General features: G+C 37.7%; 1 protein-coding gene across 4 annotated transcripts in view; it reads left to right on the forward strand.

Moving 5' to 3' along the window:
* Nucleotides 1-22,174, forward strand: part of INPP4B (inositol polyphosphate-4-phosphatase type II B) — a 217,665-nt gene that overhangs the window by 39,117 nt on the left and 156,374 nt on the right. For all 4 annotated transcript variants that reach the window (XM_014950034.1, XM_014950032.1, XM_014950030.1 and 1 more), the window contains 2 exons: nucleotides 500-618; nucleotides 2,487-2,603. In XM_014950034.1, coding sequence (XP_014805520.1) covers nucleotides 500-618; nucleotides 2,487-2,603 — 236 coding nt within the window. The remainder of the gene's footprint in view (nucleotides 1-499; nucleotides 619-2,486; nucleotides 2,604-22,174) is intronic.

Raw genomic sequence — 22,174 nt, forward strand, 5'->3', positions numbered from 1 at the left:
AATTCTATTAAAAAGTTCATAATTTAGTATCAGACTGTATAAACTAACCTAATCACTGATAGCATTTAACTGGTTGGCAGTGTGTTTAAAATGGTCGTGTGCTGAGAAAATTGTCAGACAAGACACGATTGCATTAGGCTGCTAAGAGATTTTGTGGCAAATTAAATGAGTGCTTATGTAAAATTACCTACTATTGCAGTGTTTGTAAGTGTGTGCGTATGCGCACGCACATTCCTATACCGGAGCTGATGAGCCCCTGGCAGGGAGCTTTGCAGAAGCTGCAAGTATTTTTAGTGGAAACGAAATCTCAGTTCGAGTTCTGTAGCATGTGACTTCCTATTTCTGTAAGTTACTTCCAAGGGACTTCCTCTGTAAAATCGGCTTGTCTCTAGAGATTTAATCTGAAGCCGGAGCCAGTCTGCTTTGTCCTGTGCCCGTGACAGAGTTTTTCCCAGAGTTTTCTTTTGAGTATTTTATTTTTATTTTGTACTGTCTCCAGCATGCAAGGATCTAGTGGCTGCTACCCGTGATCGGAAGCTGAATACGTTTGTACAAGTCTCAGTGGTCCATCCAGCAGAGCACATTTTGACGAGGTATTCAAGCACTGAAATCGTGGAGGTGAGAGTCTTTCTTATTCAATTAACATGTTGATTAATGAATTGCTCGTTTCTTCTATAGAAGGCGAATGAGAAATAAAACAAGTTAGTGCATAGTCTTGGGTAGGAGAAGCACACTCTGGCAGTTAGTAAAGCATACCTAAGACTGTTCTGTAGTTCTTGGCATTTAACCAGGATAAACAGTTAAAAATGAACTTGGCTTTTCATGAAAGCTTCGTTGTTCCAAGTAGAGGCATAGAGAATACTCCAGTTCTCCAGACATGGGTCTAGAATGAAACAGGGAATATTTGCTCTCATGAAAGGACAAGGCAGTGCAAAGTAAAATTAAATTAAGAGTACAGTGAGTTTTGAGAAGTGTTTTTACATTACAGAAGAACAGAAGTGTTTTATGTGATCTGTTATCCTGTCTGTTTTGTGTTCTCTTTTTTTTTAATTTCCATTGGAAAGCTGATGCTTTTGCAATTTCTAAAATATTAGTCTACTTCTATAATTAGGGAAAAGAGTGTGTGTACGTAATGTCTGTGACTTTGTATAAAATAGTAACTTGCATCACATATTACAGCAAAAGTTGTCTGAGGCTGCTTTGCTAGTTTTCCCTTTGCCCTGTAAGCATCAGTGTCAGAAACAGAGAAAATTAAGAGTGAGCAGGCAAAGTAGGTGTAACTTGCTTAAATTACTGGAGACACTCATTAAGAACAGGGAATTTTTATTGTAAACACACACACAGTTTTGTCAAAGGCTTGTTTTAACTGTTAAATGCAAGAATATTTCATGAGCTCTTTGTGTGATCAGTTTCAACCAACTACTATTTATTATAGTTTCAGCCATCAACCATCCTGAAACTGCTTAATTCAAGTATCTTGTATCTGATCAGGATGTTTCATTGCAGCCTGTCTGGAATGATGTTGTGCAGAAGATGGAATAGATTTTATTTTTTGTAATAGATGTTGCATTTCTTAACACAATGTCCTAGATCTGAATAAATCACTGAATTTCTTGTGTCAGGACACCCAGCCTCATAGTCAAGCTTTGGAGGAGGGGGAGGGGAAGGCAGGGGCACAGAAAAGTTATTTTCTTCAAGAAAAATTATGTTTATCATGCAAAATCCCTCATTTTGCTTAATAGTAAATTTAAGGATGCTAGCCTGGTAATCTTTGGAAATTAAGTATAATTAAACATTAAGAAATTATAAACAACATTTTATATGATTCATTTAATTGTTTGCAAATCTGAAGCTATGGTATAGTTACTTATGTGTACAGCTTCTAGATATAATCATAATGTTCCAAAGCACAGGAAAATTGTCTTGCTGCACTACTGCCTAAAAAGAAGTATTGCAATTCCTCCCTTCTCTACCCCCAGCCCTTCCACCACCCCAAGTCAGTACCCTTAGTGTAATACAGGGAGTTTCTAGGCATTTCTGTAGACATTTTATTGTGACTTAAGATTTTTTTTTTTGTGTGTGTAAGTTATATATTTGGTTCATTTAAATTAATACAAAATTGTGGTACTTCCAGAAGGTATCATGGGAGAAAGAAAGGGATTGTTTATTACAGGTTGTATTCCAGATTTCCAGATACTGATACCTGCTGGCTGAGCTGTTTAAAGGCATGTTGCTCAGCTCTGCTTCAGAAGCACTTAATATATTTTCCAGCTAAAAAAAAAATCCATAAGGTTTTTTGAAACTTTCCTGGAAAAGTTTTAAAGTTGTCCAGTTTTCTTATTGATTGGATAGTACTTAGCTGTTGACATCTCTCTGCTGTAGAAAGCCAACTCCTTTTAAAGAGCCCACAGTTTCTGTACATCCATAATGGCATACTAGACGTTGCACAGCTGTTGCCTTACTGAATGTTTACTCACGTTACACAGGGTACAAGAGATCCACTGTTTTTAACTGGTGTGACATTCCCACCGGAATACCCCATCTATGAGGAGACCAAAATAAAACTGACCGTCTATGATGTCAAAGATAAATGTCAAGACACGGTAAGTGCTTTGCTTCCTTTCTTGCCTGAATCTTACTGAGGATTATGTTTCTTACCATGGTGTTCTTTGGCTCCCATTAGCAAGTTTGAACTCGGGGAAGCAGGTCTATGTAGAATTGGTTTTGCTCTGATCTTATACCTAAAATGTAATTTATTTGTTGTTGTTATATTAGAGAATAATGCAATAGAACAATGCACTTAAGATGGACCCTTTCCTGTTGTTTAATTGGTTACATGAATCAGTGCATGTATTCCTGGCAAATAAAAGATGACTATGTGTGCTTTTTTTCATGGCAGAGAACATATGGAGTAAACTGAGATAACACCACTGTGAATAATTTTTCAAAAATATGTTTCTGATAATATTTTTCTTATATGCCCAAACCAGAATGATAATAGAGCCTCTAACCTGACGTTTGAGAGAGACAATCATATTTTATTTTAATCTCTTGCATGGTGATACCCGCAGCTCTCCTGTGGCTGCTCTGTTATTGATTTGTAAAGGCCCAAGATCCTCTGTGTCATTGCTAAAGGTGAATTTTGGGTTCCAGTGTTGTACATTTTTGGTTACACTGCCAGCTTTTTAGGCTGAGAAACAGTTATTTGAAGATGATATATGGAGGTCAATGGGACTATTTGTGTGATTTAACTGACAAATATAGACCTTGAATGCCATTTTATGTGCTCCAGGTGATCTAAGACAGCCTTACAGAACTAGAAGTTATCATAGGACCTGTGGCAGATCTGTGTTTTCCTTTTGTGGCAGCTGGAGTCCAGCTGGTAGTTTTTTCTTGGGCATCAAAAATGGTCCTTGACACTTATATTTAATTAGCTGAATTGTGCTTTACATATCTGTAATTGGCACTCAGTATAATTAAAGACCATGCAAGCTCATGTCATGACGGCATATGTATTCACAGGAAATTGAAGGCATAACTTACAACTTGGGACTGTCTTTGAGATGCTTACATAAGTCAAGTTATGTTTAGAGGATTTCTAATTTTTTTTCAGGTAGAAAATAGTCGCTATATTTGTTTAAATATTGCTCCATTGTGAGCAAACAGGTTGGACCTGTCTCCTCACTGTACTCTTTAATGGAAAGGCATGGAATATTTTAGATTTAGAATCTAGATTTCTTTCAGTTCATTGACTAAGGTTTTTTTTTTCTATTTAAGAATAGTTGTTAAGGGGTGTCTATGTGCATTTCCATAATGCATATGTTTTAATTTTTGGTTATGGTTTAGACTACAGGGGCTTAAAATGTGATCTGCTGTTTATTCAATAGAGTTGTCACCTGTGGACAGACACAGGAACTGAGTGAAAGGAGTTCAACTTTTTCCCTTCCATTTTCTATTGTGACTGATGGTGGCGAAGAATATCCTATCTGTAAGAGAAAAGAGTGGAATTGATTCATAGAGCTATCCCTGTACTACTCCACTCCTTGTTGCAGGCCTCTCTACTGCCTCTTATACAGGACAAGATCTATTCTAGAGAATGAATATTATTTGATAAGGTTTTGCAAACTTCTAAGAGCTTTTCATAACTGTTGCTGGAAAATGTCAATCCCATCTCTGGTTTACATATACTTAGCCTTTTTTAGTTTTTTTTTTAGTTTTAAAACTGGGTGTAGATAAGAAAAAATCAAATAAGCTGTAAGATTTACATCAAGGTAGACTGCAGCATGTGTGAATGACCCTTGGCCATCCACGTGAGGGAGCTGGGGTTATTCAGCCTGGAGAAGCGGAGGCTGAGGGGAGACCACCTCGCTCTCTACAACTCCCTGAAAGGAGATTGTAGAGAGGTGGGGGCCAGTCTCTTCTCCCAAGTCACAGGTGACAGGACAAGAGGAAATGGCCTCAAGTTACGCCAGGAGAGGTTCAGGCTGGATATTAGGAAAAAAATTTTCACCAAAAGGGTTATCAGACATTAGAATGGGCTGCCCAGCGAAGTGGTTGAGGCACCATCCCTGGAGGTGTTCAAAAGACGGGTTGATGTAGTGCTGGGAGGTATGGTTTAGTGATGGTGTTGCTTTTTGTTTGTTGTGTGGGTGTTTATTTTTGTCAAAGTTAGGTTGACGGTTGGACAAGATGATCTTTAAGGTCCCTTCCAACCTAGAAGATTCTGTGATTGATTTGTGGCAATATTTGGACTTTTGTTTACATCTTAGAATATCATCGACGATAAAACTAATGGCTTGACATTCCTGTAATTGGGAGCCTTTGCACTCTTCTATTAGTTCAGGTGACATTTTTGAGTTATAGGTATATATAATATGTAAAAGTCAAGTTTAAATGAGCTATAGCTTTGATACCATTACCAACATAGCTGCAGCTGCACAGACCTCAGTGCTTGCTCATGACGGAAAAAGTGGGATGTGTCCCTTTGGCAGTAAACCTAGTCCAAGTGCTGTGGCTTCACAGCTCTGATTATCCAAGCTACAATGAAGCTGGCTTTCTTGTTCCTCAAAGACTGCTGTCACAGCTTATGGCCACAAAATGTCACCCCACCATTGCTCCAAACAGACAGGTAATCCACTTGGGAGCGGAGGGGAATCCAAGGCTGTTAGGTAGGCTCTGCTCTTCTAGGCCATGCTTCCAGACCAGTCACCAGCTCATACAAGTGAACATTTATAGCAGAATAAACCTTGGACTTGACTCCAAAATATTTTTGCAGAAATTGGGCAAAAAGCTACAGTAATAAGAATTCCCACAACATCAGGGCTACGCTACTCCTGGTTACTAAAGTTAACCAGTTCAAAGTAACTAATATCCCTCATCACAAATATGTATTTATTCTTTTCTTATTTATCTTGTAATTAAAATGAAAATAAAGGATGTGAACTCTGTGCATTAATTAAACTCAGCAGGATTTTACTGCCACAAAGAGAAGACTGTAGAGAAGACAGGGAAAGGGCAGTGGGTATATCACAGGGTAAAGCATTTTCTTGTTTTTTGCTTAAGTTTGCCTCTGTCTAAACAAGAGAATTAGGTCTCATTTTCAAACCTACTGGATTTTTGCTATAAAACAAAAGTGATGTATATAATAAATGATAGGTGCTCAGTTTGTGCACACGTAATGTCATAATGCTGAAGTGAAAGGGGATGCTCCCCCATGAGAGACAAGTAGAATTTTTGGCACTGCTGACATGCGACTTGGGCTGTCCTTTTTTAAAAAGCTTTTAAAATAACCTTTCAATGCTTGAATTCCTGTACCAGAAAGCAGATAGTTAACTTCACTCATGCCCGTCATTTAACTCACATTATATAAGAAGTGCAGTTTAATTATATTAAAGTACTGTGCAGCTGGTATCACATTCACTGTGTTTGACACACTGAATGCTCTAACTGCACTTCTCACTTTTTATGTATATCTGTCTGCTCTTGACCATAATTATATCTTGGCTGTGTCAGGCTTTCTGTAATTGAGGCTTTTGAATATAATGAAACACAGGTTTTTTTTGTTTTGGCTAGCCTTCTTAGGGTGATTGGTTACAGTAAGTGTTCATGTAAGTAGAAACTTTAAATAAAGACTATGCTGTTCCTACTTTACTTTGATATAGTTGGAATAAAGAAGTTAATAGACTGTGTTTACGAAATAAAATTTAAATACATCCAAGGAAGCCATGCATACAAAGCAGTGCATAGAGCCGTATTCTGAAAAATGTGCAGTGACATCTGTTTCTGCATCACAAAGGTCTTCTTCCCATACTGCCATAAGCAAATTTATGTTTCACTGGCTTGAGCTGCACTGTCTTTAAGGTTTTTAGATAGTTGGGTTTTGTCTTAATGCTGGGGCTGCACCTGTTCTTTAAGTCATTGTCCAAGAAAATTGGAATTAGAGGCTCATATGTGGTTAAAATATTAGTTCTGTAGCACTTCTGCACAGAAATGCTATTCTTATCTTTCCTATAAGCAATGCCCAGTTTGGTCTAGCAAGTTCGATCTCTTTGAAAGTACTGCTTGGTACAAGTCAGGTACCACTGCCACATGACAGACCCATAGAAAAGAGAAAATAGATGAATTTGTGTTACAGTAAGAGGAGGGAAAGTCTAGTGACTAAGTTTGGAGGCAGCAGTCTTTCTGTTCTGTGTTTAAAATATACATACTGGTGTCCTGAACTTCATTGTGTAGAGCAGCGTGGCTATATTTTTAGGCAAGTATTATAACATTTAGCTATGATGTGGCTTTGGTTTGCTTGTTTTCTGAGATTCCGATTTCTGTTGCCACATATACATCAAATTTGTTTTGGTTTAATGCAGCTACACCTACAGCTTAAATTCTTACTAAAGCGACCTTTCTATCTTTTTTTCTATATATTTGAAAAAGTTTGCATCTTGTATGATGGGGTTTTGATGTGTTTGTTTTAAAGCAACAAGACCTTGAGGTAAACACTGTTGTGATGTTATGGTATGACTTGTGAATCAGGCCACCTCCTTTTGGTCCACACATGGGGAAGTGCTGGACACTTGTGGGGACAGGAGCAACTTTCTGTAGCTGAGGTGTTGTCACAGCTCTGTGTATCTGATCTCTCCATCACCCCATCCCAAATTCTCCTTACCTTTAGCAGGAGATGGAAACCAGGAAGCTTAAGAAGAAGCTTCAACAGCAGAGACTTCATATGCCAACTAGGCTTAGAGACTTAAAGGATGCTTTTGCTGTTTAGCGTAAAGACCAGATAGTAACTATAATGTCCTTTGGTTATAACTACTGGGAATTCACATGTGATATTGAAGATATAAATAACCACTCTAATGCTGTCTCCTGAGAGCAAGGACAGACTGGGCGTATACAAGGCTGTTGAAATAGTACACGTTCTGTAGTCTGGTCTTGCATTTGTTGCTTCCCAATTTTTCTCTTAAACAGTGAGAATGAAATCGCTTTAATTTGATAATTTTAAGAGTAATAAGGATAGAAGTGTGGTTTTGGATATGGGAACACACGCTGCAATGTGACAGTTTTAGATTACTAAGGCTTCAAATGACAGGTCTTTTAATTGTTGAGATTTGAATCTTCTATTAAACTTGCTTACTATGAGTGAAAATTTGCAAAAGTTATTTTCTTGGTGTGTTTCTTGATATTACAAGTATCCCCGTTAACACGGAATCACGCTGGGGTGAGTGGGAAATGAAGACAGTCTGTCATGGAAGAGGAATTTTGACTTCAGCCGTGGAGCCAAATGTGAAGTGACAGCGTTCTGTGTTCCCTTGTGGGCATCGATCTGTATCACAGAACCACCAGGCACTTTAGTGCAGTTTGCTGTCTCTGCTGAAGAGGCCGACGGCTTGAATATTAGGGAGGGTGCGGAGGAGGATGTGAAATGGATTCACAGAGAGACATGTGAAAGCCTGCACATCTCCTACCTGCACTCTGCTGTACCCGAGTGCTCTTAGTCCCTCGCTCTTGTGAACACTAAAACTACTGAACCTGGGGTTTGTGTTTTGTTTTGTTTTTTTTCTTTAGAACTTGAAGTGGTGTTGGAAGTGTTCTACTCTGTTTAAAGAAAAAGCACTTCAAATTCTTCCTTTTCTCAGTTTTGTTCGCTGTCATCTCTGCAGGATTTGTAGAGAAATACTGCCCTTAGTTAGAAACTCTCATTATCCCATTCTAAATTGAGCAGTAGTGTACGGTACCATGGTCCTACCCACAGAAATACTTGCAATAAAGCTTTAGATATTCATGTTTCTTTTCAAAATAATGGGATTTTTTCACAAATATACACTTGATGATAGATTTAGTTTACCTTTTGTGTCGAACTATATATTCTTACTGAACACCGTTATTAAAGATATTGGGGGTGGTGGTGGAATGTTTTTTATTCTTCTGGGCACATGCATGTGAAATCTACCTAAAGCATTATTCTCAGTTTTTCTCAGTATTTTGTAAATCTGGATACATAAACGGAAATTCAGACTGCTGACTTTCATTTGGGTTTATATTGAAATAAAATCTTTCTTTGAAGTGGCTGAGGTTATAATAAGGTTTCAGATATCTTAGTGGATCTGTAAGAGAATTGGGGATAAGTGTCAAGACCAGGAAAGTCACAGGTAGAGGCTTGAAGTCCATTTGTAGCCTTAGTGCTCTTTGCACCTAGCCCTTCAAAATTCAATGGGAGGATTTGGCTTTGCAAAAATCTTTCTCTCTTTGAGAGCATCCTACTTTTCTTCCTACTTTTTCTCCTACCCTTTTATTATTTTTTTTTTTCCTAATTGAGGCAAACTCCTCCCTATTGCTGTATCTTCAGAGAAAGCTGTAATGTACTGTTCATTAATTTTCCATTTTCTTTTCCTTTTCTACCTACTCTATCAAACAAATGCCACTGCTGCCTTACATCAGGCAGAGGTTTGCTCTAAGAGCTGATTTTTGGAAAACTGTTGTAAAACTAAATAGGGATGAGTTCAATCATATTCTGTAAAAATGTAATGGGTTGCCTTGGAAATTGCTTAGAAATAAGGGAACTAAATAGTAAATGATAATATTTTGGTGTATATTTGGTTTCAACCAGTTAAGGATTTCAGTAACGTGGACAAGATAGTTCCAATCTTTGTAGCACTGTCCCAAAAGCTTGCAAATGTACCATTCTTCCATGAATACTGGGCAGACCAGGTACTGCAGCCCTCACGGGCAGCCCGGGCACGGCAAGCATGAAGGATTACCTTGTACTAAATGCAGCAACATGGGAATGCTGGAATGACTCAAAGGAGATTTGCCTGTTCCCGTTGGTGCTTTCCCTGTTTTGTCAGCTGAATGATCAGTTAGTCCCGTCACACCGACACAAATGCTCAAAATGTACAAAAGGAGAACTAACATTCAAGAAAATAATGATGTGTTTGCCTTTAGCTGTAGCTGCTTATAATGATTATGCACAGCACAGTTGGCATGTCTACCCATAGTTGATGGGTAGTTTATAAATGGAGCATTTCCTACAGGTGAAAAAAAGCAGAAGACTTCACAATGTGCTTTTTCCAGTATGAAAAGCTCTGGTTTTGCCTATTGGACTCATTTTTGATAATTTCTTCACCTGGAAAATAATCCCTCAAATTAATGCTTCTCTTGTTGATGGAGAAGCACTTCTAAAGTTAGTTACGTTGAACTCCCTGAGAAATCACAATTATGAGCTTCTGTTTAATTTTTCATGTTTTGTGTGCTTTTGTCAAAGAAGGCTTTAGAATACTCTTTCTATTACAAGTAATGGTCTTTATACTGCAGGAAAAATGTTCATGCCTTCTTTACTTGCAGCCAAAATTATATCATAATCGAAATGAATTACTGTAGAAACTGTATTAAGTGTAAGGAAAAAAAAAAGAAAAATAAATGTTAATATTGTAGCTTCTGCGCCTCTGTTTTCACCAAGGAATTTCCATTTTTCTCAAAGCCTAGTTCAGTACTAATGGAAATAATTCAGTGACTTCCTGAAATTATTTTGATTTTATAATATTTTTTTGCCTTAATTTTTTTTCAATTTGAAAATCAAACATATCTGTTCTTATATTCTCAACCATCTTCCATCATAGAAAAGCACTTACAAGTATTGATGTAAAATAGAAGGTAAAATATATTTAAAATGTAGTCTTCAGTGGCAGAAATATTTCTGCATAATATTTAATATCTTTAGATGCAGTAAGGATTGAAAGGATGAAAAGAAATGTATATGGAGCATTGGTAGGTCTGCTCTTGCTTTTGTGTTAGGAAAGCAGGCACTTAAAACTAGTTTGTAAACAGATTTTTCTTTAAAATTTTTGGGGTGCATATTCTGGGAAATTGAAAACAGAACAAATTCAATCTATTCGAAGAGATTTTTCTCCCTCTACTATGTGTCTCACAAAAGTATTCTTTACAGTTATGGATATGCTTGAACCAGTAAATGTTTGCATTTGAAATTTTGTACTTATAAAACTAAGCTGAGCAAATAATTCTGTTCAAAAATCAAGTAAGAATCATATGTGTTGGACACAAAGTGAGACTACCTTCTTTAGTAAGTTTTTGTCAGAAAAGTACGGTAAATTGCTCTCAGAGTAAACTAGTTAAATGTTTTGTATTATGCTGTATTTTAAATATTTGATGAATAAACATGAAAGGCTTGTGTAATCATTTAGGAATTCCAGTGCCGTTAGAAATGCATGTATCATTGAATTTTACAGTAATCAAAGGCTGTTTATATAATCATTATGCAGTATATTACAGATACAAATTCCCATATGGCTGAAATTCTCCATGCTTGGCTTTCTTCATGCCAGAAATGAGGATTTTTTTTTGATCTGTTCTTTGTTTTGTCCTATTCACCGTGGATTCTGTGATCATAAAGGGAGGGGGGGAACAAACCCCCGTGTTCTACCATGCAGTTTTTTAAGAAGCTGTTTGCAGCTTGCGCAGTGATGTCTGGAAAGCCAGGAGAATGAAGTACAAATATAGTCTGTCGTGTGGTCAAAAATTAGTGCATTTGTTTCTCTCAAAATCTCAACAATAAATGAACATTATTAACTTCAACAACTGAACTCAAGGTTTCAGTGTCCAAAACAGTCACTGTATTGAACTGAGTATCAGCTGCTTTGGGATGTTACGGCACTTTGTGGTATATGAGAGAGATCTCCTTTTGCTGAGGAGTAAACTGACTTTCCTCACCTTGAATTTATTACTTACTGGTGAGATCATGGATCATTGCCGAGGAGTCACTTGGCACAATGACGTTAGGTATGATTATATTTAGTCTTTTTGGTGGGTTTTTTCCTCATTCTGGAGTGTTGAGAATTTCATGGATCTTTCTTTTTTTCCCCTGGAGTTCTTTCTCTTCATCATAGTCATGGTATTTTCAAAGCAGGAATAGTTGAAGATTTTTATAGTACCGTGCAGCTGTTGATGTTTATTCTTGCAGTCTTATTATCCTTAAATCCTTTGTCATATATGCAGTCTTACTGATACGAAATGAAAGAGCTGCAAGTAACAATTATCCAAACCTCTTCAGTAAGATTTCTTCCTCCCCCCCTCGCTGCAATTCAGAGTAGGGAACACTGTGGCTTTCTAGTTTACTTATAGTTCCTTCCCCTAGTCTTGTTTTTCTTCCCCAGCTTTCTCTGCAGGCTTCAGCCCATTTCAGTAAGGCACAGCATTTGGAATGTAACCGTTGTAATGGTTCATAGAGCTATTGAGGTTCATAGCAGAAACAAAGTCAAGACTGTTCTATCACTTTTGACTGTAAAAGTTACACCTGAGGTGTCTCCAAATGAAATTCACTGGAGAGAAAATAGAGAAATACATTTTGTCTGCAAGTTGTTAAGCTGGCACGTCGTCATACACACGTAGGAGTAGTACGTTTGCACCAATTCTAGTGTATGTATTCTTGTGAGATAAGATAAACATTTTTTTTGGGATGTATTACATTGATCTGACTTGATATGTACAATCATTTCTGGTGGAGGCCAAAGTCTTCTTTGTGTGTCTTACCGTTTTGTATGGTTGTATATATTGCTCAGTTTTTTGGTTTTATGGTAAGTCTATGGGCATTTGTCCTCATATCATTATTAGGTGATAGAAATTTACTGGATCTCTCTGGAGTAAAAGTAAGAACAGAGTGTACTACCTTATCTCTCCTGGATCTATTAGCATAAAATTATTGTGTTACTATCTAGCAAGTTTGTGTCTGTACTACTTCCACCAAAATCTGTAAGCAGGACCAGAAGCAGCATTGGATCACAGCTCCTCAGTTTTGTGTTCCCTACTTTTCCCTTCAGAAGTTTTACTGGAAGTGTCAGAAGTGGTCAAGGATGCTAAACTTTTTTCTGTGTGCATTGAGAGATAAAAGCTAATTCCTTTGATTGCAACATCTGCACCATGAGCAGTTGTATGGATCCGCTTTGTCTTAAAATGCAGATTCAGAAGTTTGGGTTGGGAGAAAACCATTTCTCTATTGAGATTACTTCAGACAGGATTGTCTGCTTCCTGACAGAAAATCTGCATCATGTGAGACAAATGTGATTTATTTCCTGTAGAAGGCAGCAGTCAGCATGTCTTTGAGATGCTTGGAAGGCTTGGATTTTGACACACAGCTGCCTTAGTGAAATCGAGCATGGAGGTCCTTGATTTGTTATAGCTGTAGATTCTCACTGCCTCCGTTCCTGGGGAATAACTTGGCAGCTTTTCAAAAAGAAGTAATTGCAAGGCTCTCGCTCAAGAAATTATCTCTGAATGTGGAAGCTCTGGACAGTTACTGCCCAATTATTGCTACCCTCTTCTGAAGTAACATCACCCCTGTGACAAGGAAGTTTCTGAATAATTAACTGTGCCCAAATGGCTTTCAGGCTTGGGTATGACAGAAGAAAGACTGTCCTTGCAGTATAAATTAAAGTATAGGTACCTACACCCTGTTCCATTGAAAGGCTTCCTGAAAGACTTTTTCTGTGTATGTACAATGCTGTGTGAGACTTGTGTCTGGAATTTCATTATCCATTAAGACAGCCTTGGCCTTATCAGTTAGCAATCCTCTCCTGGTGGATAAATCTCTTGATTTTGAATTAGCGCTAGTTCGGAGTGTTTTGTGGAGGATTCCTTTCCCCTGCTCCTTTCTTCCTCAGTTCCTCAGGTAGTAGCTCATTGGCCCCAAGAAAACGCTCCTGTAGGAAAGACTCAAGGGCTTCAAGTTTTCACGTTTTTAGACAGACACGTAATCATCATCAGCATTATGTTCAGTATGAAGAAGACAAAAAGCCTCTTTGCTCCAGTTGCATTAAACTCCACAGGAGTAGGATACGGGCTTTTTTAAGCTGCCTTAAATATTGTCCCCCAAAACCCATGAGCTACCTATTGAAGGAATTAGACAGTAGCAAGAAGTGAAGCAACATCCCCTAATTTGAAAAAGCACACTATTATTTGCCTTGGTTTTGGTTTGTTTTGCTTCTTGTTCTTCCAGTTCACTTTTTCCCAGACTTGCAGTTTGGTTTTCTGTTAGGTGTGGAGCCTGTTTTGCATGCCTGAGATGGACTGTGCTGTTTTCTTAGTGTTTCTGAAACTCTTAGATGAAGCTTCTTTCTAGATTTACCTGAATTATTCTTTTTAGGTACACATACTGGACATACCCATTGAAATGAATATGAATAATCTGTCATTTACATAGGAAAACCTGGAAATTCAGGTTATAAATAGCAAGTACACAAAGTACTACACAAAGTAGTTTGTGCCTCTAATGATCTGAACACTTAGCTAAAGTAACACAAGATCCTTTTTGAGAGAAATTGTAATGAAATTTGTATTTACTAAATTCGCATCTGTGATACAGTCGTAGTGAATCTTATGAGACTGCATAGCTTAGACACTTCTTTCCAGTAGGCTACAATTGTTAATATGTTTGAATTATTACAAATGGAAGGGGCAATAAAATCTTCACTTCTTCAGTGAGTGGCTGTCAGTTATAGCAGGTTATTGAGAAGCTGTAAGTTAACCTGCACAGTGTTAGACTTCACATTTGATTAAAATGGAGGTGGTTGGTTCTGAGTTCAAGAGTTCAGTGCTGTAAGTCCTGGCTGTTTAAGACCAGGTGTTTTGCATTCTGGCTGATTGGCACTTTATACAACTGAGGTCGCAGTGTCTGAAATCACATGCAGCAGGTACTTTACACTGCAAGGGCAACTAGTTTAATTTCAACTAATGGCAACTAGTTTAATAATAAGGCATTGGAACAGGCTGCCCAAGGAAGCAGTGGATTCGCCATCCCTGGAGGTATTTAAAAGATGGGTGGATGTGCTAAGGGACATGGTTTAGTGGTGGTTTGGGCAGGGTTAGGTTAATGGTTGGACCTGATGATCTTAAAGGTCCCTTCCAACCTAGATGATTCTATGATTCTAATATGGGTTTAGAGATTGAGAAAAAGTTCCAGGTTTGAAACAAATTGCATAATTTTATTAGAGGTAAAAGGCAAAGCTTTATTTTACAAAGAAAAGCAAACAGGTATTTTCAGACGGTTTTAACATTTATTATGAATTCTAAATGAGAGATGAAAAAAGTAAGCATACGTGCTTTGGGAGTGTGTAGGTGTTTTCTCTATCATTTTCTCTACCAAGTGACCAGAGCACAAGAACTTGACCTGGAAATAAGCAAACTTTCTTTTGAAAATGGGCTTCTGAGGTAACAGCTGGACTGTGGAGCAGCTATGCTTTGCAGTAACAACCTGAAGTCCTCCTGCCCTGCTATCCAGCCCTGGAGACCTGGGAGAAGAGCTGGGGTGAGTGTCTGGCCAGCATCCCAACACAAAGTGCATATTGGGAGGCAGGCATGCTTTGGGAGTGTGTAGATGTTTTCTCTATCATTTTCTCCACCAATTGACCAGAGCACAAGAATTTGACCTAGAAATAAGCAAACTTTCTTTTGAAAATGGGCTTCTGAGGTAACAGCTGGACTGTGGAGCAGCTATGCTTTGCAGTAACAACCTGAAGTCCTCCTGCCCTGCTATCCAGCCCTGGAGACCTGGGAGAAGAGCTGGGGTGAGTGTCTGGCCAGCATCCCAACACAAAGTGCATATTGGGAGGCAGGCACTAGGAAGAATCTCTAGGTCTCATTTCCAGTTGTGTCCTAGAGAATCAATCCAATAGTACATAGCAAGGTAGTCCCATCATCGCTGTCTTAGATGGTACACCACACTGAAGTAATTCGTTTGGCTGTTATGTTTCATGGCTGCTGAAATTTGATTTGGGCATATGATGGGTGAGAGATGGGAAGCTGACCAAGCAAAATGATTAGTAGAGATGGGACAGGAAGATAGGGGGGTGGGAAGGGATGGACACTCAACAGGGACACTCATATGCAAAGAGATTGAAGTAGAAAGTGTTGCCAAACTTTGATATGCTACCAATTTAGCCCACGCCTTTCTGTCTCAGTTTTGCATACAGTTAGACCTCGATTGGTTCGTTTGCATGTAAATAGAGCTGGATCTCTGAAGTGGGCTTCAAGTCCTAATTCCTTTGTTATTAGCTGTTGGAAAGAGTAATGACGCATGTAAGGCCATGGAAGAAGTTACTGGAGAAATACTCATCAATACTGTGGAGCCTCAAGAGTGAGTTTATAGCGCACTTCAGCTTGTAGTGCAAAATAAATAATTAGCTAAAATATGAATAATACAGAGACTAAGAAGTTGTATGATAGAAGTACAAAGCTCTGGTAAAATGAAGGAGGCCGCATGTTTCCCTACAACTGCTTTCCAGAGTTCATGTGATTGCATTCTATACCTGCACCCTCTTGTTTTCTCTGCCTAAGGCTTTCAGGTGAAGTGTTGGTGTTAGAATCATTTGCTTCCAGTTGCTAATACAGTAACATTGAATAGAATAAATAATAATTTTTTTTGTATGTGTGATGTTGAGTATGAAATTCGGGGAAGGGGGAACAAATTCAGTTACAGGCTCTATAAACATCAAGCTTAGAGAATTAGTAACTAAAACAACAGTAAGTGAAGTATATGTTTTATTTTCCTTGAAAAATACAGCCAATATATTCTTGGGGAAGGGGGAACAAATTCAGTTTCAGCCTCTATAAACATCAAACTTAAAGTTTTAGTAACTAAAACAGCAGTAACTAAAGTACATGTTTTATTTTTCTTGAAAAATACAGCCGATATATTCTGGTTTTGTTAACAAGTGCAATATGATAGTTATGCAAATGTATTTCTTATTTATTTTTTTTTTAAATCATATTCAGGTAATATTGAATTGTGTGTAGTTTGCTTACCTACACCAAAATAGTAATTTCAAATAACTTTGTTCGGGGAAGGGGGAACAAATTCAGTTACAGGCTCTATAAACATCAAGCTTAGAGAATTAGTAACTAAAACAACAGTAAGTGAAGTATATGTTTTATTTTCCTTGAAAAATACAGCCAATATATTCTGGTATTGTTAACAGGTGCAATATGATGAGTTATGCAAATGTATTTCTTAATATTTTTTTAAATTGTATTCAGGTAATATTGAATTGTGTGTAGTTTGCTTACCTACACCAAAATAGTAATTTCAAATAACTTTGTTTCATTTTATTTGTGGATTTTCTTTAACGTAATTTATTCATGGCTCATTCAGATCTAGACGAAACTATGAGAAAAAGCCTATAACACTTTATTAAAGCCACTTAATTTTTCAATGAAATACTTAAGTTGCCTTTTTCAGAGAGGGAAATGTTTTAATTGCTATTGCATTAATGTAATAATACTACATTATTATTAGCACTTACTTTAAGCAGATAAACATTTTCTCCCAAATTAGACTTTGCAGATGTTGTAAGACCGTTCCCTGTAAATAACACCTTCCAAAGGAATACAGTGGTTTTCAGGGGACATCCAGTTTTGGCTCAAATTTCTAAAGTTAATTTATTTTTCTTTCATGAAATGAAACTTGTGTTAAAAGGTGATATTAGACAAAGCTACTTTTAGATGTTTGGGGAAAAAAAAAAATAAAAGGCCCAAGAATGTTCACCTTGTATTTTTAATTTGTCTTGAAGTGGTTTTGTTTTGGTTGGGGGATGCTTTTAGGGGGAAAGGAACTGTTTCTAATAAAATCCTTGGCCTGATGGTACTTTCAACTTAGCAGGTCTAGCTGACAGGGTGAGTTAAAATTTCCATGTGGCATAATTGCTGGAGCTTGGGCCGGCAGCGGGTCTGAGGGCAGGGTGCTGCCTGCAGCCTGGAATATAGGCTAGTGAGCAGTAATTGCATTTGCAAGAGAGAAAGCTGAAATTCTGAAGGGTGCATGTATTTATATGAAGTTTTTAAAGTTCATTTTTAGAAGAGGGCTGAAGTGGTTCCTTTTTAAGCTTTTCCTCCTCCCAATTTTCAGAACACTGGGAAGATACCATTTAAGTACTTTATTTTATAAGCTGGCTGAAAAGATTGGAGTTTGTCCCCCGTGGTCTAAAAGAGCAGTGTGTGCTGTTTAGTGCTCTGATGTTTTTCTTATGTTGTCTGTAGAGTAAATAGTAACAAAATCCTTAGGAAAATGAAAACTTCTGTACTGAAATTCTGAATAGCACTGAGGATCTACTGCATGTTAATAAATCAGTTCCTGTGTACACATGTATTTACATCCACGGAGTCTTTTAGAAAAGGTGCTACTTTTTGAGATGTAGTTTTTTCAGGATGTTTAAAGACAAAAGCTGAAATGTAGGTTACCATATCGGGTATCTTTATTTACTTATTTGTTAGTGCTTTTTTTCTGACTCTAAATTTATATGGTCCTTGTAACCACTAATTAACTGTCTCTCCACGATCTTCCCATTTTAGAAAGGAAAACTGAAGATGCAGGGCTTTTATTGTTACATTTGGTGAGCTTCAGAACCTGTGTTGGAATTTTACAAGTTTTGTTAATCAATTATTTTCTCTAATGTCTGTATTTGAAAGTGAAGGGAATGTGTGACTGAGGTATTTCTCTGGTGGTATTAGTTCAAACACAGGTTGTTTGCAGCACATAGTGGGTGCTCCCACTTGTCTCTTCTGGGTTCTATGAAAGTGTTACTATGTTCAGGGTATTTTGATACCGAATATTAACTTGAAATTTATTGACCGGAAAATATTTGTGCAGAGGACAGTGACTGCCCTGTTAGTATGAAGAAATCCACGTGCATATCCTCCTGTTTTTAAAATAAAAGCCTCATGGCAGCAATTAATTTAATTATAGCTGAAAATATAACTATGTAAATATATATAGTTTTTAATATACACACTTAGAACTGAATGTTGGTTATCTGTAATTGTGGTTGTTCTTATGACATTGTATCTTGTGCATAGGACCGTTGAAAAGTTTTTGCCAAGTGTGCAGTCTCTGTGTATGCCTCTTGACAGCAGGTTTTCTGTACTCACTTTTTTGTAAATCCCTATATATTATGTGCAGACTGGTAAAGAATGAAATGCCTTTGGAGTAAGCTGGGGGATGATGAACCCATGATCTCCATGGCCCTTCAGCTCCTGTCCACGTTGCTTCTAACAGGCATGCTCTGACTCAGGCTCAAAGTTTCAGTGCTACACAAATGACTGAGTGAGGGGAGTATTTGGAGAAAAAGGCCATAGTGCTTTTCCCTTCATGCTTGATCTGTTTGGAAAGCTTCGGAGCTTGGACAAGCCTGGCTGTAGTATGTGTTAACATGCTTACACTGTAAGAAGCAGGTGAATCCATCAGAATTTCTGTCAAAGACACTTAGCCACACCAGTAAATTAGGTTTATGTGCAGTGCTTGTTATTTTTAGGAAAATTCTCAGAAGCGTTTTGCGAACTGAGACATTGTTTTTGGTGTGCAGTCAGACCTCCAGCAGAAGGTGCATCTGCAAGGCAGTATTGCACCAGGGAAACAGACTATCTTGTCATGTATGAGTGTAGTTTCTATATGGAAAAAGAGAGAGATACACTTAAGATAAATGTACTCGCCTCTGGGGCTAACAACTGTTTGACTAAGAGATGGCAACTCTACACACTGCTTGAAGATAAGAACTGAAGTCATACCTTGCTGAAGGTACTGGAAGGCTTTTGACAGGCAGGTATACCTGTTTGAGTCAAGAACATGGCTGGGACACAGGGAACCAGACTTCTGTTTTGGGAGTAAATCCTCACAATGAGCAAGGATGTATTGAAGTAAAATGCTCCTGACAGTGTTAAAGATAATATTAATCACAGTAGCTTTTATGACAGACAATGACGTTTATGTTACATTAGTACAAGTTGTTTCCCCTCCCCTGGAGCTGTTAGTATATTTATAAGGTCTGAATTGTACTCGGGATGTAGTTTAACTCTGAAAATCTCATCTTAATGAAAATTTTCTGTCTAGAATCACAAAATCACAGAATGATAATGATTGGAGATACTTGTACACCTAAAGGTGCCAGTGGGCTGGTGTATGGTTTCGGATCAAGTTAGGCATCCAGTTTTCCATTTTTAAGCTACTTGAGGTCCTTTTAGTCTCCCTGTACCTAATTAGGCACTTTTAAAGCTGCCTGAAGAAGTCTGTGAGCACCTTTTTCAGACTCAATGGACATTTGAAAAATGTGACCCTAACGTCTCCAGACTGGTGTCCGCTACAGGATCTCTGTTAGAGGACAGATGTCCACGTGTGAGCATAAAAGCGATATGCTCCATAGACTTTCAAGAGGGGAGGTCAAGTACCTTTTCAATAGTTAATTGACCAGTGGTTTGGATGGAACATTTTCCTGGCCATCAGACGACTCATCAGACCCACTCCTAACAGTTGTCTTTAGTAGGAAAATGGGTTACAGCTGTGCTAGAGTCAGATGGGAGGTGGGGAATATATTGGCCTACACAATGAAACATGTTTCCAGAGGGTCTTCAGGGCAGACACGGGGGAGAGAGGTGTCTCGGTGTCCAGTGATCATCCTTGCTTATTATTTTGCACAATTGAGTTGAAGAAATTCAGTTATATGGTTGATAGGCCCTGGAAAAAAAAAAAAAAGGGGGGAGGAAGCCAGATTGTATTGCAGTTGTACCAGGTGCATGTACAATGAGACAAATACTGTTTAAAGAAGATCAGGAGATCAGGTAGGAGCAGCTTTGAAATACAGAACCTGGAAACCCATGTCTGGCAGGTTTATAGGCAATCAGCAACATGACATCAAGATAAATTATTTCAGAAAAAAGCTGCCATAACGGTAATGAAGTAGTTTATAGTTCAGCAGAACAGACTGTTTCTATTGAAACATTCTGGACCGAATTCCAAAATATTACTGATGTGATGTGCAGCTTCCATCACTTTTCTGTTAGGAAACTAAGTAGATATCACTGTATCAGTCCCAGTCATCAAAAAATTCTGTTTACTTTTCTTTGTGCTTGAACGCACAGATGGTTACTGTAACATGATTTTGGTTTATAAGCCTGGGACAAATGAATTGATTAATTTGGTTCTAATTTCACAATGAGAAATAACATAATGTCTTCTGTATTTTGTGAGTGAACTTGCTTCTTTTTACTATACTGTGTAAAATTTGCGTATTCAGGCTGTGTTTGGTTTGTTTTCCAGAGGGAAGGGAGATTTATGTTGGTTAGTTCAGTGGGTCAAAACCATCTTAAAAATTGAAGTTGAATTGATCATTCAGAAGAGTGAGAACAGGTGCAATGAATCTGAATGATTTTTCAGTCTTGGAAAAAGAATGAAGATTTTTGTTTTGGAAGAGGTGAAGCAACAGCAAATATGTGACAGGGGGATTTTAATAAATAAGAGTTGAAGACAAAGTTGGATTCAAACTGTGCCCTTGTTTTTTAATGAACAACTTAGTTAAACTTTTGAACTGAGATATAAATAATGTCTTCATTACTTCTGTCCTTAGAGTCACAGGGAAGTCTGTGAAGGCTGTGCCTTTGCTTTCTAAATCTTTGTGATACAGGAGTACAGGAAAGGAAATTAAGTGTTTACTACAGCAATGAGTATACATTTATGAAAGTTCAGCTCTGTCAGCATGTCCTTTCTAAATTCAGTTTTGAGTTTTTTTGGGCATAAAAACTGGCTTCAGGCTAAATATGTAAAGACTTAAGACTCTGACAAGTATATGGGGATTTTAATACAGGAATCTCTTAATAGAGTGAATCTATGTCATAATATATTTTTAATAAATTGTAAAAACAGTAATTTTTAGGTGCTCAAGTGTGATGGCTTGTTTTTGTGTTGGGATTATTGGGGGTGGGTTGGTGGTTTTGTTGGTCTTGGTTTTGTTTGGGTTTTTTTGTGGTTTTGTTTTGGTTTTTTCTTACCATTTAAAGTGATTAGGGAAAACCAGACTGATAAGAAGAAATGAGGAGAATTGTGCGTGGGATAAAATATTGATCCTGTGATCATAGATGTGTATGTAATTAGCACAACAATACTCTTAACTGTTACAAGCAGGATGATTGTAACTCATTTGTGCATCTCAGGACCACCCAGGAATTTGGATTTCTCCCGCTGAATATCGGATGTACACAGGCTAGGTGGTTAAAAATGATGCAGGCTTCAGAGCAGAGTATCTCTACTCTCATCCAGAATAGCAGTCATAGCCCTCAGGGCAATGCAGGCATAACAGCAGTCAAGCAGTGCCCGAAAGAATTCAGGAGGAATAAAGCTCAAAGGGGATTTACAATTTTTCAATTACATTCAAAAATATAGTCTTTTGGAGGAGAGTGTTCAGTTAAGTTGAAAATTAATCTTTTTCTGAAAGAGAAAGAATTATGCTGAGTCACAAGGTGGTCTATCATTGAATGATTTTGGTATTATCCAGTGTCCAGACAGTGACTTTTATCTATTTTATCAGTGTATGCTAAGAATGTCTTTTGTGTCAAATATAAGTGAGAAGGTAAAATTGAAATGTCCTTTCCCCTTCTCTATCTAATTTCCAACAGCCCCAGTTTTAAAGTCTGGGAAATACTGCCTGCCTGCCTTTAAATAGCTCTTCTCCTTCCTTTGATGTTAATCCACAGTTGCCTTCATTTGAAATATTCATACCTCCTCCTTTTAGCTCTTGTTTTCTGATCCTAAATAAATTTGAACTATTTTAGTCTTTATACCTAAATTTGGCCCTCCACTCTTACCAGCATCCTTAATCCTGTTTCTTGAATATAGATGGCAAGTGCACACAGT

This window comes from Calidris pugnax, unplaced genomic scaffold, assembly GCF_001431845.1.
Source record: "Calidris pugnax isolate Ruff unplaced genomic scaffold, ASM143184v1 scaffold42, whole genome shotgun sequence".
NCBI lineage: Eukaryota > Metazoa > Chordata > Aves > Charadriiformes > Scolopacidae > Calidris > Calidris pugnax.